Below are 18,407 nucleotides of genomic sequence, written 5' to 3'. Positions count from 1 at the left end.
ACCCCCCCATCCTTCCAATGATTCACGGTCAAGATGTCCACACCTCCCACTCACCCGCTTCTTCTGCTCCTGATCTCTTGCCATCTTTCCGTCTCCGTCTCCAGTGTCATTTACTTTCAGACTATCTGTCTGTAAACACATGCACACATATGTGTCCACATTCACACACTCACTCACACATACACACACACACACACACACACACACACACACACACACACATAGCCAAACATCACATCAAGACTCTTAACAGAAACACATGTCCTGGGTGGAACTTCCTTAGATCCCCAAATTAATGCAGAGAAGAATCAAAATATTATGTTCTCTATAATGAGTGCCGAAAAACTAATGAACAACAATGGCAAAAAAATGAAAAGCGCCTTAATTCTGTTTCCTCAATCTTGCTAACAGCTGGGAAACAAAAATCAACCCCGCGTCACCTCAATTTCCCCCCTCAAAGAGTGAAGAGATTTTGCAGAATTACTGGAAATTACATGTTGAATTAAAAGTCCATTTTATCTAAAACAGAGGGCCTTTGACAGAGACAAAATATTATGGACTGTTGGCAAACGCTTTCTGTTGGCTTAACTGCTCCTGCCACCCTGCACAATTTTACATTACTTTATTGTTCCAGTAAAATAGCTTCCCCCCCCCTCAGCTTTTCTCTTAATTTCTCAACTTTTCTTTTAATGGATGTCATTTGTCAAAAGGGAGAGAGATAAACACACTTTCAGCCATAGGATTTAAAAAAGGGAAGACATTCTGAGTTTTTCTTTCTTTCTTTCTCTCTCTCTCTCTCCCAGAAGAACTTTTTGGATTAGCGTTGTTACTCTTCTGTTTTCACATATCATGAGTCTTAATTCCAGTTTCTCTGTACAAAATCTCCCAGTGAAGCTCGTGGGCTTCCATCCAGAAAGACAGTCTGTCCGTACATTTTAAGTGTCACACACACAAACACACTCACCCCATCATACTGTGCATGCTGACCCACCTACACTGACAGCGAGCCATGTTCACACAGTCATACGCATGCTGACCCACCCACACAGCCACCTACCGTACCTACAAAGGGGCACACGGGCACACACACACGGGCACACACGGGCACACACACGGGCACACACACACACACACACACACGATTTTGGACATGATGAACTGTGCGTGACTCGGCAACGGCCCACACCTCATGTTACAGTCAATTATATGTCCACTGAATCACAAAATGGGTTTTCATTCACCCTAATGATGCAGTTATAACCTCGGGAAGATGATAGTCCGAGTAATTGTCATGTAAACATCCTAAACAAGTTAGATTGAATAAAGGATGACTGGATGAAGAGCCGGGTTCTTCTTTCCTGTAAATTCTTTAATCTAGTTACTTTGTGGTGTTTTCATTCTGCATACTCACCACTTACCTCATGACATAAAACAGATGCAAAGCAATGTGTTTAATAAAAAAGCGGAACGGCTGGAGGTGAAGGAAGAATGAAACTTGTTTTCTGCGGTGACAGAGGAACAGCTGTTACAACAAAGCACAAAATAGAGCTCGAGTTGAGTCACTCTGCAAATGAATCGGAGCGGCATTTACTGTATTAATAGCCCGCAGCCTCGCACACAATCTCCAATGTACACTTTAAGATGAAGTACCTCGCAACACATGTAAACATGTGGTACTCGGTAAATAGTGGTGGAAAGTACATTTTTGAGGTACTTCTACTTTACTCGTATAATTTCATTTTATTTTACTTCTCTCCTACAATCAGAAGGAAAACCTGAAGTTTTTATTGTTTATCTGACAACTACAGTTACTAGTTATTTAATGATTTTATATGCGAGTTCACCCTTTAAAATATGATTGTATACGGTTATACCCAGCAGTGTATAAAGTACTTCAAATTGTGATTTTTACATGTTAATACATCTGGAATAATAATCCAATAATATAAATTACAACACTCTAAAGAGAGCCATAATCATAGTGATTCTTTAAGTACATTGAAGTACATTTTACTGATAATACCAAAATAGTCAAGGAGATCAATACACACTAATTTCAAATGTTTGCTTTTCCACTGTGCACACAGTAACACAGATTTTTGTTGGCATATGATGATGCTGTCAGTTTTCGAACAAAATTCACATTTTGTATAAAAACAACTTTGTTCTGGAAAAAAAGAAAAGAAAAAAAAGCTGGTATCCGTTTGGATTTAAAGGTTCGGTTCAGTCCCTCCTTAACCTTGACAAAACAGGCAAGAGTCCAAAGTCTGCATCATATGCTGAACCCCCCGACTGTGTAGCAGCTTCTGTGTCAGCTACACAAAGCAAAACACTGGCTAACCGTAACCCCAGTTCATGCCTCTGCCAGTTTGTGCCTCTCGCAGGGTGTAGATATCGGACTTTTACTTGTAACATAGTACGTTTGTACTGAAGCACAGGATTAGAGCACTTCACCCACCACTGTGGGAAAGTCAGGTTAAAAAAACATTTAGGTGACTTTACTCATTTCAACCTTGATAAAGGTATTCAGTAGCTGTTAGTGTAACATAGAGACAGTCAAAAACAACTTCCTACTACTTTTGTCTCAAAAAAAAAAAGCATCACCTTTGACCTGCAGAATAATTCAGCAAATGCTGCTCTGCTTCTCCCCGTCTGCCAGAGGATTTCAGTGTAAGCAAGAAGATGAAGAGCCCTCTCTCCTCCTACATAGTCTGACTAAAACCACTGGAGACAAGCTGGTTAATGACCTGAAGTTCTGGAGGGAACAGGACGGGACGGCCGTCTTTCACTCTCCCACTTCTCTCTCGCCCTGCTTTTGTCCTTGTTTGTAGCAGATGTGTGTCTCTTTCAATCTCTTATTTTCTTTGCATATTGGCCGCGTTGGGTTTTGGGCCACTGCCAGTGGCACGCCAAGCTGAACATGTCTCTCAACTTGAGCTGTGCATGATGTCAGTGTCAGACAGAGAGAAAAAAAAATTAGCGGTGCTAGGAGGGGAAAGTAAGCAGCCTCTTCAGCCGGTTTGTCTTAAGCACGGCTCGCTTCAATTGTAGACTGTATATAAAGAGGCTTCCACTCAGCCCTTAATACCCACTCATGATCATACTAAATAAGAGGACAGCAAATGAGGAAATGAGTGACCAGAATCTATTTTCTCTCTATGAACGAAGAAAGTATTAAATTACATTTTGGCACTGAACCTAATCTGAAAATGCATGTGTGGACTTTTCTAGTAAACAAGCTAAAGTAAGCTTACAGACAGTTTTCCTCATCAAAATACACTGCATGTATTCTGGAAGTCTTACAAACATGTTGAGTGCATTTCCTTCATTATATAAAAATCACACAGCCCATTTTTAAAAACATTTTCATTTGTGCATTGTTTGCATTGGTGTTTGCTGGCTTACAATCTTCTTCTTCGCTGCCTTTGTTGGGACATCGCTACGTTTCCTGGCACATCAGCACCACCACCTGTCAGTTAGCTGAATAGCAATAAAACAGGATGGGAGGGCAGGATGCTTGCATGTGCGTGCGTCCTCAATACGGGGACCCCTGCACTCATAAAAACATTGTTCCAGGATCATCTTTAAATCAAAGGGAAAAGTGAAAATATTCAAGTGCAACATAACCAGGAAATGTTTTTATCTAGTTCAAAAAGATTGCATTCAGACTTTTCCCTGTATAGTACAACTACAACAAAAACTTCATCTTTCTTACTGTCCAAAGCTTTGCTGCAAGCCTCAAAAACAAGAATCAGAAAGTGCAAAGCGTTTTTCTCTCTCTCTCTCTCTCTCTCTCTCTCTCTCTTTTGTCTTTTTACCGCTTTTGTTATCGGATCAAGTTGATAGTATGATCAGAAATGTCTAAATGTTTATATTACTGCAGTGTGTGTAACAGCTCCTGCAGCGCCGCAGGAAGAGCTGACTTTTTGGTGACATATGGAATTGACAAGAGTTATGGGTCCAGTGTATGGCTGTGAGGCATGTGGGGGCGTTTGAAACTATCTCTAAGAGTCAGACATAGTGTACATTTTTATATTCTGAGTTCAGCTATACATTTGCTGTGTGGGCGGATCAGGATCACAACAGAATCAAGTCAGACAGTGTCAAGAATGTGAATCACAAGACTGAAAGAGTTGAGGAAAGCGTGAAAAAAATATAAAATCACTTCTATGACTGGAAAGTATATGGTCTCTGGGTAAATATTTTACCTTTCTGTTGCTGGAAGGACTACAAGGAGTACCTAAAATCATTTGTAAGTGCCACTGAAATAATGTTTCTCATCTTGCTTGCACAGAAATAACTGTGAAACACAGCTACTGTAAAGGTTAATGTGCGAATAAAAACTAACAAATCCAGCTGATATCGTTGAAAAATCTTCATTATTGGGCCTTGTGAGCCAACAGTGTGCTGATATTATGAGACAAGAGGTTCCACTCTATCATCCCCCTGCTGTGAGTTCAGTTCAAGAGTATTAAAAGCTTGTACTGTGTTTTGAGATCATTATCTCATGTGTGTGGAAACTGGCTGATAAAAACGGAAACTGCACTCTAGCAATTATGGGGCAATGAATATTAATACTGAGAGAGTTGTAATGACAATCAATCTCAGTATATTATTGGCTACTATTAGATCTTTACTTGTGTTTTTTAATCTATATATTTTATTTTTTAACATTTTATTGCATCGTCATATATACATACATTCTTGCAATAATTATATTGTGGCCATTTGTATTATGATAAACGGCATATTCACAACATTAACTGTATTATTCTAATTCCACGGTTATAAACTATACTTCATAATTGTTCACAATTCAGTGAAGTGAATTAAACTAATTAATTTAATTAATTCAAGGACAAGGATGGATGCTACATAAAATAGGGTTTTTGACAAAAACATGGATTGATTTTAAAGACATGGTTCGGGTTATTTGAGGTGACATTTTCACTGCTTTATCTTGCTGCCAAACAGCCCTCTCCTTTGGAACTACATTTTCTCAACCGCTGAATTTACGTATTCCTACGCACTTACGCTTCGTTCTTTCTGACTCAAACAGCTTTGTGCTCCCTAAGTGTGCTTTGTGCGTAAGAATACCTCAAAATAAATAACCTCTGATCAAATAACCTCAACTATCCGTTTGACCTGTGTAGCTGACGTTAGCTTGCTTTCCAAGTAAGCTTCAGCAAACCTGTTCTCATTTTCCCACCTGCTCCTCCCCACAACTTGTAGGTTAATGTAATTTCTGCTGTGATGGCATCAAGAGATATTTATCAGTTAACCATTACAACTCAAAACTCTGTACTTATTATTACTCACTCATGGTACTTCAAAATGACCCTGTTTTGATAATTCAGGTAGTCAATTTCTCAGTGGAATCAGACTCCTTCCTCCTCCTCCCACACACCCTCACACAGATTTCCTCCACTGCCTGCACAGTCGCCCTGTGACTCAGTCAGCTCAGTAAATCCAGTCTGTCCAATCGATTAGCCACCCCTCTCCGTGCGCCTCCCTAATGTTGGAGCTCTGAGAGGCCGCTGCGCTTCCCACCTGTTCGCCGCAGATAGGCCACCATGACGCTTTGTTACGGCCAATGTAGAGACATCCACTGAAAAGCGACATGTGATAATGTGCGAAAGTTTTAATGAATTCATACTGACGGCTTTCTCTCTCTCTCTCTCTCTCTCTCTCTCCCCCATTGGTGAGTTTTGTGGGTCTGATGGGGAACGGCTCGTGATAGAAGACTGAGCAGCCAGCATCCGTCTGCAAAGCTCAGACGCTCTGAAACAAACTGATAAGACTGAAGAAGCCACTGAGCTACCACAGCAGCTTACTAATTGAGGCCTCAGTCTCCTCTTTAGCTTTACTCCCAGCTGTGAGGAACATCCCTTTTGTTTTTGCATGATTTTGGTGGCTGGATGCTGTTGTGATGATGCCTCTGTTAGAAAGTTGTCACACTTTAGAGGTGACTTTATCCTTGCAGTACGCTTTCTTTGGAATACAAATGATGCCACTAAATCAAAAGAATACAGAGAGTTTCTATACACTGAGCAGATAAAGAAAAGAATTTGTATAATCCAGTCTCACTTGTTTGTGATAATGGCGTCTAAGTAAGCAAAGCTATTCAGTAAATGTTCGGAAACTGCATGCTCAAAGTGCTACATAATTAAGTAATGGACACACATTTTTTGTGTGTAAAACCTATTAAGGATCTTGCCAAACTGTCAACTAACAGAACAGATGAGAAACATCTTTGTTAACGTAGAGAGAGACCCATTAGCCTGGTATTAGGTCTGACATCTCGGCCACTGTAGATGGTCCGGACATAAAGCTAATATGCATTACACGACCGTCTGTCAGGGATCCACGAAGTGAATTAGTTCTAACAGGTCAGCTTGGCAGCAGTGAAGCCTTGGCAAGACGGCCAAGAGCTGTGCATCTGATAAATCCATATTAAAGACGGAGACTAACAGCCGCTTTCAATGAAATAAAGAGATGCAGCTGAAAAGAAAGTGGGGGGGGGGGACTTGTTGTTTTTTATTTTTCAATCTCAGCTGATGCAAAGAAGGACAATATGTCCCAGCTAAAAGTGGGTTATTATCGCATTTTCTTTGCTGTATTTGAGTTGGTAAGGATTATAATTATTATTGGCAATTGAGGTTATTTTATTTTATTTGTTATGAAATGTGCAGTTTACTATGCTGGAATAAATGACCTTTGTTTTACACATCAAATTTTACAGAGTCAGTATTTGTAGCCAGAGTCTCGACTGGCTCTCCATGAACCCAGTCAATGATTGATGAAGATTTTTTCACTACAGTAATGTTTGAAAAGTCCAAAAACATCTGACTAATGGCCCGAGGAGCTGAACTGCAGTCACAGAAACATACTTTAATGGAAATCAGCAACACTGAGCTCATCGCTGGAGAAAATGATGCTTATGATCAGCATGTGGACAGACCAAACTCACAAAACTATTACAGAGAGGGAGGTAAAAAAAATAATAATAAGAAGCTCCTGCTAGCAGATTTTTCTCTGTTCTTTTATCCTGAACTTTTGTAAAACACAAAAAGATTTTTATTTTATACCGTAAAAATGTATGTGCAGATAACTGAATAAACAATGTATAATTTGTGATTCAAATCTTTCTTTCACTATAATTTTTGCACTGTACTGCATCTTGTTGCCTTTGTTTGAAAAGGGCTGTAGGAATATCTAAATGTACCATACGAAAAATATAAAGAAAAGTCATTCAAGAGGCTCAACAATGGGTGCAGCATATTTTTTGAAACAGTAAATTCTGACTTTAAAAGCCTGCAGATTGGTGGTCTTTGGAGTGTAAATTAAATTTCTGTGCTGTATTTAAAAAAAAAAGAAAAAAAGGTGCAATGTAGGCCCAGTGCTCTGTTTTGAAATGCCAAGAGGATTAATGGCACTGATAAGTGGGGTTGCTGTATTAAGCTAAGTCCTTTGAGTGTTGCCATTTCTATTTCGTATTTTATCATTTCTGGAACATGGATTTAAAGTATTACAAAGACAAAAAGAGAAAAGGCAGAGAGAGAGAGAGACAGAGAGAGAGAGAGAGAGAGAGAGAGAGAGAGAGAGAGAGAAAGAGGAGGGACCATGGCTTATAAGGGAAAGGGTGCAAAGGTTCACATCTATGCCGCTTTGGGTTCGCTGTGCTCGAACTACAGTGAAACAGACGGAGGACAAACATGAACACAGGCAGACACTCACAGACGCACACTGTGATTTTTTCTGCATGAGTGAACGTACATATCGCGAGCTGCAGCGGGGGCAGAGGGCAGATGGTGCCTTTGAGGTGGGAGGTTGAAATGTAGAAAGGTAGATGAGGTGTGTGTGTGAAGTGTGATGGTGTTGGGCGTGTTGACATAAGGCTCTGGCTGAGGTGTCTGGAGCACAGCAGCACGCTAAGGTGAGATACAGTGAAAAGAAAAAAAAAAAAATCCTGCGACTTTCATCTGTGCATGATGCGATAGTTATTGAACCAAGAGCCAGATCTTGTCCCTTGAATAAAGGTTTTTTCATTTATTCTGTCTCAGTCATGTAAAAGGTGCTCTTTATGTGACTTCCTGTTCATAAACCAAGGTAATCTTCCACTTAAAAGTCCTTTGTGTTTTGAAAAAATGGAAACACTGTCACACTTGAAGAGGTTAGTGGAAGTTCACAAGCTTCTCCACAAACTACAAATTTCACACAGCATCATCATGAGATCTCCACTTCGCTGCCCTCACCCTCTCAGGGTTTTCTCGTCAGAGAAAATGACTGAAGATGTCTCAAACAACTGTGAGGATTTAAAGATTTTTATGAAGGTGAGTCTGAAAGACGGATTCACAAAAAGGAGCCTTTTATGCAGAATGTGGGATAAATGGGTTGATGTCTCCATCTAGTGTTCAACTTTTCTTTTTTCTTTTTTAATAAGCACTACAGTTTTATCTGGAGAGAAGATCAGTTTTTTCTTGTTATTCTGGGACCAATAAAATTACATTATAATTACAATAATGTGATTCATATCTACATACTCTTTTTTCAAAACAATAGGATCAACAGCCGAAATAATAAAACTAAGAAACAAACCGGCTTTCACTCGTCTCTGTCTTGCAGATGTTGCAGAACAAACTGCAATCTGGATTTTTACATTGATTCACTGAACACACAACTACTGCCTGAAAACTGTAGGGTTGTATATTTAATTTCAACATGCACTTCATGTAGTCTATATAATATTTATTCAGTTCATAAAACAATACATAATAGAAGTTTAGCTGGCAACATTTACATTATTGTTTGCATAAAGACTTTCTTGCATCAGTGTGACATGTTTTAATAAAATGTTTCATGTGTGTTTCGGTTTGAGGGAAATAAACATTGATAATAATTAATGAGTGTTCATGAGATGCTCACTTCTAATAAGCCAGTAAATGTCAAGTTATCTGTAATTATTAAAGTTAATAGGCCATCAAAAAAAAAAAAAAATTAACACCAAGTCTGCAGTGTTTGATGACTTTCTGACTTTCTGCTGCCATGTCCCAGAAGGTAAGTGGTCAAATTGTTGATGGGATCTTCCTGATGAACTAAATAGGTACAGTAGCTGAAAAGACAAAGGAAGTGTCATGCTAGACATGGATGTAAACCAGCACTGATAACTGAGTATTGAGTCAAATATGATGAAATTCCAGTTTAATTGAAAAGTAAGAATTGTTCAAACCTTGATCTGCCCAGGTTTAGAGATACAATCTAGATTACTGTTACACAGGGAACTGATTTAAAAGATAAAAGATACTTAACAAATTGTCCTCCTCATTACCTACTGGTTAAAGATACAAATGCTCATCCACTGAGAAACATTTATTCATTAACTGTCTGAGTATGTCCTTGAATCTATGAACCATTTCCTTTCTACTTCTTTCTTGCCCAGCTCCCAGAGTTTAGTAAGAAGACGAGTCCCGTTTCTGGCTGTAGTCAGGAGATACTTCTTGTTATCTGGGTATTTTTTGACATTGTACCTCCCATAAACCAGAGACTGGCACAACCGACAGAGCACCAGCAGGAAGAGGGAATCCCTTTCATCATCATTGAGCATCATAACGCTCTCCCAGCCCGCTAACACTGCTCCACCTACATCCAAAGGACTGGGGTTCTCCAGCATCAAGTACGCGATTAATATTGCCACTTCAAACACATAGCATCCATTTGTGAGCAGAGAAAAATCCAAGATGCCTGACACCTCATGATGCCCGTTGGCGACAGGTGTGACAATGATGTTCTGGTCATTTAAGTCCCCATGTATTATTCCTGAGTAAGACAAGAGAACACTTTAAATGTACTGTGGGGGAAAACTGTACATCTATTTGAAGTAATTGTACCATTTTAGTAATTTAGTGCAGGGAAGACAAAGTGTGGCCGTTCGTTTCCAAAGATTGCTAGAAAGCTATTGGTAGTAGCCTCACACAAAGTGTCTGTCACTGTAGTAAGTGTAGATTTAACTCAATCCCATTAAAAAAAAAAAGTAATTTATGCACTTAATAGTATAACAGTGAAGGTAGATAAGCACGTTGATACTGGACACTGATTCTGCCAAACCCTGGATTATTTTCAGGGAATATTTTTAACGCTTTCAGATATTCTTTCTTTATATAATATTTGCACATTGCAGCTACTGTGTGGTTGATGTTAGGGATGTGGTTTTGACAAATAGACTGTGGTTAAGATTAGGCAACTGTAATGTTATTGCACGTTTAACCTGCAATAACATTTTTTTTTTGTTTTGGCCACTTGGGGGCAGTAACTATATAATTTTAGGTTGATATGACGTGATGAATTATTAATATGAAAATATTAATTAGCTAATTAGGTGCTCTTCTTATGGAAGGATTGTGGTCATTGAAATTAAGCAAACTACACTTGCAACACAACAACCACGGCCTTCGCACCTTTCCTAAGGCTTCTGTCTCTCTATAAAAGCCACACCGCGTCCTTCCTCGTCACCGAGCATTAGCCATAAATCAGAAGTTATGGAATCCTCCAATATAAACTAAAAAAAGCAGAATCATAAACATAGAGTTTCAAACTAAACCATACGCAACACGTAACGAATAAAGGCTTATTATCTGCCTTACCTTTTTGGAAAGAGCTGATTTTGGGCTGCACATGTGATTTAAACTGTTCAATGACTGCTTGGATCACTTCCTGCAGGGGATCTCCATCCATCACTGATAGGTAGCCCTCCATGAGAGGAATGTAGGACAAACTCCAAAGTGAACTGTCTTTTTGTAAGACATCAAGGTTTGGGGATACAAGCTGAAAAAATTAAAAGCTTATTTTATTCTTTAAACTTTTTGACACCTTACTTCTTGGAAACTTGGTCGACAGACCTCAACAACAAGCTGAAACTCTCCCACACGTTTGACATATTGTGGGGTTAAAGCTGGCTACATGTTAGCAAGACGGTGCTTATTTACACATCCAGAAAAGTAGTTTCTGGACACGTGGCAAAGATCTAGTCTCTCTTTAGTTCTTTTTTGGTCTTCATCAGCTCCATTTTAGCAACCAATAGTATAGTGGATATTTAGTACATGAATACTCAACTGTATTCAGACTTTGACCGTCTGCTGTTTGGTGCTGGGCAGGTGGTGCACAGTGGGGCTTCTAGAGCTTTTTTAGCTGCAGACAGGGTTGAAGAGAGCCAAAACAGTAAAATTGTAAAACCCAAACAAAGAGCTGAAAGATCCCGAAACAGTCTCTAGAGCTGAACTGCAATCAGGTAATAATTCACTACGGGTTCATCACCACTTGGCCATTAGCCATTGTGCATATAAAAATATTGATTAGTGCAGCTTTAAATATAACCAGTTTTTTTTTCTATCTGAAAGTGGTTGCTTGCGTACAGGTATGCAGAGAATTATCCCCCGACTGAAGTTCCCCTTAGCTCTCTGGAGCTTTTCTTCTAGCTCATCATTTTGGATTTATAGTCCTCTACTGTACTGTTTCAATCTCACACACTGATAGCGTTGATTTTGTTGAAAATGCTCAAAAAACCCCACTGTTAAACAACAACGGTGAACAGCAACGGTTTGTGGAGAAGAAAGTCATCCCGCATCAACTCTCTGTTCCAAAACTCCTGTTAATAGAATTAGACCTTTAAACGTACCTGTTGCAGTGTCTTATCCATGGATGCAGCCAACTTGCCCAAATTATGGAGATCCCACGTTGTCACTGGCGATTCTGCAATGGTTTTTCCAGGAAGATAGGACAGCAACCTCACACAGTAGGTTTGAGCACCATGTCCACAGTCTAAGAAGTTAGGGTGAATACAAAAACAACCATATGTTCAGTTCAGTAAAGTGTCATAACTGTATAGTCTGGTTAAGATCTTGAAATTATCAAAGGTGAGGGATTTATTACTGTTTGATCACAGAAAAAAAAGCATGGCCTGTGTTTTCTCTTGGATCATTCACACTGGACAAAGCGGGTGGTGCACATTGTTCTAGTTTTCATCAGCATCAAAATGCAATGTTCTTTTTTTTCACCAGAGAAGTGTTAAACATTACAAATACCCTTAAGCCTCCAACAGAGCCTCAGTGTGCCTCCTGTACTACGAAATGCAGCAGCAATCTACATAACTTGTACAGTATGAAGTAGCGCCACAAACATTCTCTAAGTTCAATCTTGGTGAAGACAAAAGTCTGACTTTTGCCCCTCCACTTAGAAAAGTAACAAAACAAAAGGAAATAATACTTGGAATGAATAGAGGGTGATTATGACGGTTGTCTGTTGAAATTATGAACTTGGTTAAATTCAATACAACTTTATTAAGTTGAGGGCCCTTTTTTAGCTTCTCTGTCTAGAAAGCTGATGAATGGAATAGTTTGACATTTTGAGAAATATACTAATTTCGCTCTCGGAAAATCAATACCAGTCTCATCTCTGTCTGCCAAATATATGGCTACAGCCAGTTAGCCTAGCTTAGCAGAAGGGCTGGAAACCGGGGGGGAAACAGCTTTCCTGGCTAAGTCAAAAGATGACAAAATCAACCTTGCTGTATCTTGGCTCCTTAGTCTATACAAAAACCTACCTGTAAAAAACAGAGTTCAGTTATCTTCAGACAGAGGGAAACTAACTGTTCCCCAGCTTTTATTGTTTGTGCTAAGCTAAGCTAACAGACAGCTGGATGTAGCTTCATATTTAACAGGCAGATATAAAAGTGGCATTGTCTTTTCATCTAATGCTCCGTTCTTTCAGACCATCTGACAGTAATGTATCAATTAATGACTTCTATATGTACAGTACATGACAGAAAAGGCTGCATGTGTTTGTTTTGTTGCTTTAATTCAAATGTGTATGCTACAGGCAGTAATTGCACATGGTGACAAGTTTGTTGGTACCGAGACATTTAACTTGTTTTGGGACTGGACTCCGTCTTCTTTGTTCACATTATGACTGAAATGATGTTGCTGTTGAAAGTATGTTATGAAGCTGGACTGCAGAGACATTTTGCTGTTACCTATTTCCTCCATACTCATTAGCTGCCCTGTGGTGGTGTACACGGCGGTCTGAGCTGGAACTCCATGCTGGCGTAGAAAGGACATGGTGAGAGTCTGCACCTCCATCAGGGTGGTGTTCTTACTCTCCACTGAGTTCAGGATCTTCAGGACGTACTTGGTACCTTCCTTGTCCGCCACAAGGAAGTTCTGGTCGCTATAACTTGGCAGGGTGGTGATCTCAGTTACCGTCACTCCATACAGTTGCTGCGTCAGTTCGGTTGCCTGCTGCAGGGTGAGAGTTGGCCTTGGATTGACAGCTGTGGCATTATCTGCGCATAACAGTAGAATCACAACACAGTTTTGCACAAATAAGTATACTTTCAGAGTGAGACAGTATTTGGATAGTTTCGCCAACTGTGACTTGTGAATCTGCTAAAGTTCACAGCAAAAGAGGCAAAAGGCATTTTTAAGTTTGTCAGTCCCAACGGATTCATGAAAAATGTATAAGGGGTGGAATGAAACTTTGTAGAGGCACATGCAAGTCTGACAGGACCCTTGGTATGTTGTGTAACAAACTCTCTACATTCTCAGAACGGCTCCACCTGACGTATAACTAAGCATAAACCAGAATAATTGAGACTTGCGTGGTTGTTGAGGACCTTATTTGTTTATTATTCCCTTTCCCAGTCAACAAAATGCAAATGGAACTTTGGATGCTGGTGTAACAGTCGTGCACTTCAGAGACACTGCTGCTATTAATAATAATAGTGTAGTGCTTCATTCATTCAGAAAATATGTTACCTATGAATATAATCCATCCAGCAATTACATCCAGCAATTACTAAAGACATCTAATAGCTAATCATGACTTTTGATATCATTGATACTAAAATGATTTAAATATGTGTTTACATGAATGGGGAACATAAAAATTCCTTCAAATATGTAATTTCTCAGCCTTTGACAACATCTCACTGGACATTAATATTCTCAGCAAGACTCAGACTGCTGATCAGTAACTGTTTAATGTCGACTTCATACAAAAACTGATTGCGAAACAGGGTGCCTCTGTTGAAAACAAATGCACTGCAGCAGAATGCCCGTCAACAATAAAAAGAAATTCTCCTTATGCAGTACTCCAAAGATCAGGTTATAATAGGATAGAACAGTAGCCAGAAGCTCAACGTTAAGTATTACTGATACATAGATACACACATATATATATATATATATATAAATATATAAATATGTATGTATATATGTTTTCCATTAATTTCACAGAAAACAAGGGCACTTACCCATTATCAGAAAATGAGAAGTAGAGGCTGGAAATGCAGAGTGTGAAAAGAACAAGCTTTTGAACAGATTTACATCTGTGTGTTTGTGGAGAGGCCAGTAAAAACCGGATCTGCAGCCAAGAGCCCCACCAGTCTTTTGAACAAACTTTATTGACCCGACCTGAATAAACACTAAAAACATATAATTTGCTTTCGGGTCTATTTTAAATTGGCATGTTTTCATGTTTTCATTCTTACTGCCGTAATGCCCCAACACAATGTGGTTCCTTATCATTAACAGAGACCATTGCTATGATTGCAGTGAAGTGGTAAATGCACTGTAACACAGACATTACAAACATTACACATTGTGCTATCATGTCATGTAAACAACTGTTACAGTATGCGTGTTGAATGTCGAATGTAGCCAGATTTAGCAGTGATTTTGGATGTATTATTCTTACTTTGTAAAACACGACACGCACACTGCACGGTATTTACTGAATATGAAGCTGTTAAGGGACTATGCTACTGAGAGCCATGTTTTCTGCTATTTGGCAGTTGCATAGACTTTATATTTTTTTCCACTATTACAATTCAATTCAAAGTTTTTGAAACTTTTTGGCAAACAGCCTGAAGTCAGTTTATTCAAAGACTTACATCCACAGAGTGGAAGAAGTGTAAGTTTAATATTAGCCTGAGGCAACATATCAGGCTTCCTGTCTCCATATCATACATGTGCTGATTACAGGTACTTAATCCAATAAAAAGGTACATAACCTTTTAAATTACTATTAGGAACGCTACCATACTTAGTATTAATACACATTTTAATGAAAATTGTACCCCATCTGGAAGTAGAACCATTAAGGACCACCAGAGGGCAGTATAACACCAGAACTGTACCCAGAACTGTAAAGACAGCCGGATATATTGTACAGTACACAAATACTTTATCTAACACTCTACCACTATTCTTAACAAAATAATGCAAGAGTAAATAGCAGATTAAATTCTCTAAAATGTAAAGCTCAGTGATCTTAAAAATCAGTGAGTTATATCAAATGTCAAGAAAATTCATTTATAATATTCATAAAAAAAAAAAAAGATGTGTGTGTACCTAATCTAATCTGTAATCTGTTTTAACATAGTGTCTGAGCACGCATAATAGTGTAGGAGTTAGAAGTGAAATGTTGTAGAGATTTAATGTGATGAACCTCTCAGCTGTAAGACTCCAGCAAACAAGGAAATGACACAGATTCTTTGTTTTATGCTTTTCAAAAATGTGTTGGCTTCTGAAGCTTGAAGAGATTTCTGTATTTGTTTAGAGTTTTGCAGGATTGCTGAAACCATGGGAGATGGCGAAGTGTGTTGTTTCCTTTGGATAACGCTGGATTAGAGCAATTTGTGCAACCATAGAGAAAAAGCTTTGTTATATGAATCTGTTGGGACATACGTGCCAATGAGAATTAAACAATTTTCACAACTTAAAAGCACAACCCATGAACCAAATGTTATCAGTAGTGTAAAGTTATACTGCAATAACACTCCATGATTAAATTGCCAAATATTACTGACTTAACTTCAGATGCAGCAATTAGCAACATCATTTTATAATGGCCAATCTAAATCTCACATATATCCCTACAGTGGCTTTGTTTCTTGCTTTTATCACAGAAATAACAGATGTCAAAATGACACCCAGGAGCCGGTGAGGAAATCACTCTGTTTTTCAGTTGTTGTTTTTTTTCCAGTCTGGTTGAGTGGCCTTTCGGCTCAACTGAATTTCAAAGATGGTTTTACCAAGTAGGTCAAAGATTGTACAAATTAATCATTTACTAAATAACAGATAAAGATAAAAATGTGTGAGTAAGGACACACCTCAGCGCAGGGGTTAAGTTATTTATGAAAGAAACTGTTGTAGAACGGTAAATTTAGAACTGGTCACACGCCAGTGATATACAGCAGTTATACAATATGTTACTGACATAAAGAGGCACAACATGGTCTCACATGTTGTTATTATGAATATTTAACCAACTGTTTCATGACTGTGCATGCTAGCATGGTGACACAGACCTCACATAACACTGCTTGTTAAATGTAAATTTTTCACCTACAATATACACCAATCAGCCGCAATATTAAAACCTATAGATAGATATATATATACACACACAAGATAGTTGCAGTTGTCCTTTTCAATTGTTGTCAATTGACAGTCTATCACATGCATATTTCTAGTGCGTAATGTTGCTCTACCTCTACTTCTAAGCCTTTTTCAGTTCACAAGAAATGGACTAAGGTCAAAAACTAATAAGGTAATTGCCATAACTGTTTGTCACCCCCAACACACACATACCTGGTTTAAGTCAACATAATGAAAAAAACTGTAACAGACTCTTAAAGAAATGGTTCTTTTGTTTATTGAGATAAATGGAACGGAATAAAAGTATTACCATTAACGAGAGTTAAAGCATCAAACACAGATTTTAAAAAGTTCAGTTAAAAAAGGATTTGACATCAATTCATATTGTAGGACTGCTAATCTGAACCTATGACTTATTGCAATTTATTGACATGTGACCTGAGTGTTTTATCCTTGTTTGGCAAACCAGATGAAACTTAGTTGTCAAGGTGCAAGATCTGTTGCCTATGACATTGTATCTCAGCTCTCCTTGTCCTTCATGCTTCATTACCATTACAAACTTACAGTAAAAAGGGAAGTACTTACAGTCAGGATGCACCATGAACTGATGGATTTTAGTGGCACACAAATAGTGTCAACTAAAGGGACCTATAGATACATGGTGTGCATACATCCCATGAGGATTTCACTTAAGGCACAAGATGTGATGTGAACCTTCCCCTCCACAAACACACATCAGATTGTGTTACTTCATCCAGCTACAGGGAATCAACCCCAGTTTCTTTGTCCTTGTGGACAGCACCTTTAACCACTGCATCATCTGTACACACCATTATAAAAAGGACACACTGATAAACCTGTCAAACCTGTCACAGCCATGCAGTATTTATTTACAGCCACAGCGACTGAAATCCCTCCCTTGTTCACTGATTTACTCCCTATATAATAGACAATAGCTTAATCTATAGTGTTTTTCACTTATTAATCACTGTCATTTAGCTTCATCCCTGGCAGCTGTAGAGTCATTCAACTGTTAATTTTTGTATCTGTAAAATGGCAAGCAAAAATGACAGACAGTAAAAATACTGCACTCTACAGTAGACGGGGAGTGACTCAGGACACAGACATTGCCTTCACCGTTTAGGTTGATGTCCATCCCACTGGTTTGTTACCATTGAGTAGCACCTTGGTAAACAAGCCCAGTGAAGTGTAAAACCCTAACGACTTTAGGCACTTATTAAAGATTATTCAGTTACTTAGATGTACTGACTGGTCAATTATCATTGCCAGAAATAATGACCCTTCCTGATAAATTATTAGGTAATTGTAGAGATGTTTTTTCTTGTATATCTAATCCAGACACATTGCAACATTATCATTTTCACTGAAAACATCATCTATTGTCTATTTTCAACCGGTGATCCTAAAAATTGTTATTCATCTGGGCAAAAACCACAGTGCAATATTCCTATTGTGCGGCTTGTGAACGGCTTCCCTCACATATTCCTCACTTTCTGTCACTGAACTGAGCAGCACTCTGAAACCACACCTTCTCCACCTGCTCCCTTCCAAGCTCAAAGAGTTGATGGAAGATGGAGATTCCCCTCTTTGATGAAATCATCAGATACTCTGCATTTTCCGGATGCAAGGTCACAGAGTAACGAGCTAACACCAAAGACTGGCAGAAGCGGGACAGCACCAGCACATAGAGACATTCTTTCTCCGCCTCTTTGAGCGGAAGGATGCTCTCCCAGCCCGCGAGGACCGGTCCACCCACCTCAATGGGGTTAGGATGCTCCGTCATCATGTACATGATATTGATGGCTAGCTCATGGATGTAGTAGCCACTGTTCATGTCCCCAAAGTCAAGGATGCCGGAAATCCTGTAGCCGTCTCTCTCATCAGGCTGCACAAGCACATTGAGGTCATTGAAGTCGCCATGGTTAATGCCTGGGAAAAGGAATAAATAAAACGATG

The 18,407-nt window shown here is 39.0% G+C and overlaps 2 protein-coding genes across 3 annotated transcripts in view; both read right to left on the bottom strand.

Annotated features, from left to right (window-relative positions):
- Positions 1 to 8,697: 8,697 nt before the first annotated feature.
- On the bottom strand, positions 8,698 to 14,426 carry LOC111650060 (hydroxylysine kinase-like). Its single transcript, XM_023399843.2, has 5 exons — positions 14,303 to 14,426; positions 13,025 to 13,333; positions 11,672 to 11,814; positions 10,641 to 10,821; positions 8,698 to 9,816 (listed from the first exon to the last, which is right to left on the bottom strand). Exons 1-5 carry the CDS (start codon positions 14,304 to 14,306, stop codon positions 9,377 to 9,379), a joined length of 1,077 nt encoding a protein of 358 aa, XP_023255611.1. The 5' UTR covers positions 14,307 to 14,426; the 3' UTR covers positions 8,698 to 9,376.
- hykk.2 (hydroxylysine kinase, tandem duplicate 2) overlaps positions 12,829 to 18,407 on the bottom strand; it is a 31,915-nt gene continuing 26,336 nt past the window's right edge. For both annotated transcript variants that reach the window (XM_023399844.2, XM_087172206.1), the window contains 3 exons: positions 14,303 to 18,380; positions 13,180 to 13,333; positions 12,829 to 13,091 (listed from right to left, as the gene is read on the bottom strand). In XM_023399844.2, coding sequence (XP_023255612.1) covers positions 17,938 to 18,380 — 443 coding nt within the window. In that variant the 3' untranslated portion in view covers positions 12,829 to 13,091; positions 13,180 to 13,333; positions 14,303 to 17,937. The remainder of the gene's footprint in view (positions 13,092 to 13,179; positions 13,334 to 14,302; positions 18,381 to 18,407) is intronic.

Source organism: Seriola lalandi, unplaced genomic scaffold (genome assembly GCF_002814215.2).
Source record: "Seriola lalandi dorsalis isolate HSWRI2012SDOR001 ecotype SW California unplaced genomic scaffold, Sedor1 jcf7180002052122, whole genome shotgun sequence".
Classification (NCBI taxonomy): domain Eukaryota; kingdom Metazoa; phylum Chordata; class Actinopteri; order Carangiformes; family Carangidae; genus Seriola; species Seriola lalandi.
The sequence above is the reverse complement of the archived record's forward strand: the minus strand, read 5'-3'. Positions and strand labels throughout refer to the sequence as shown.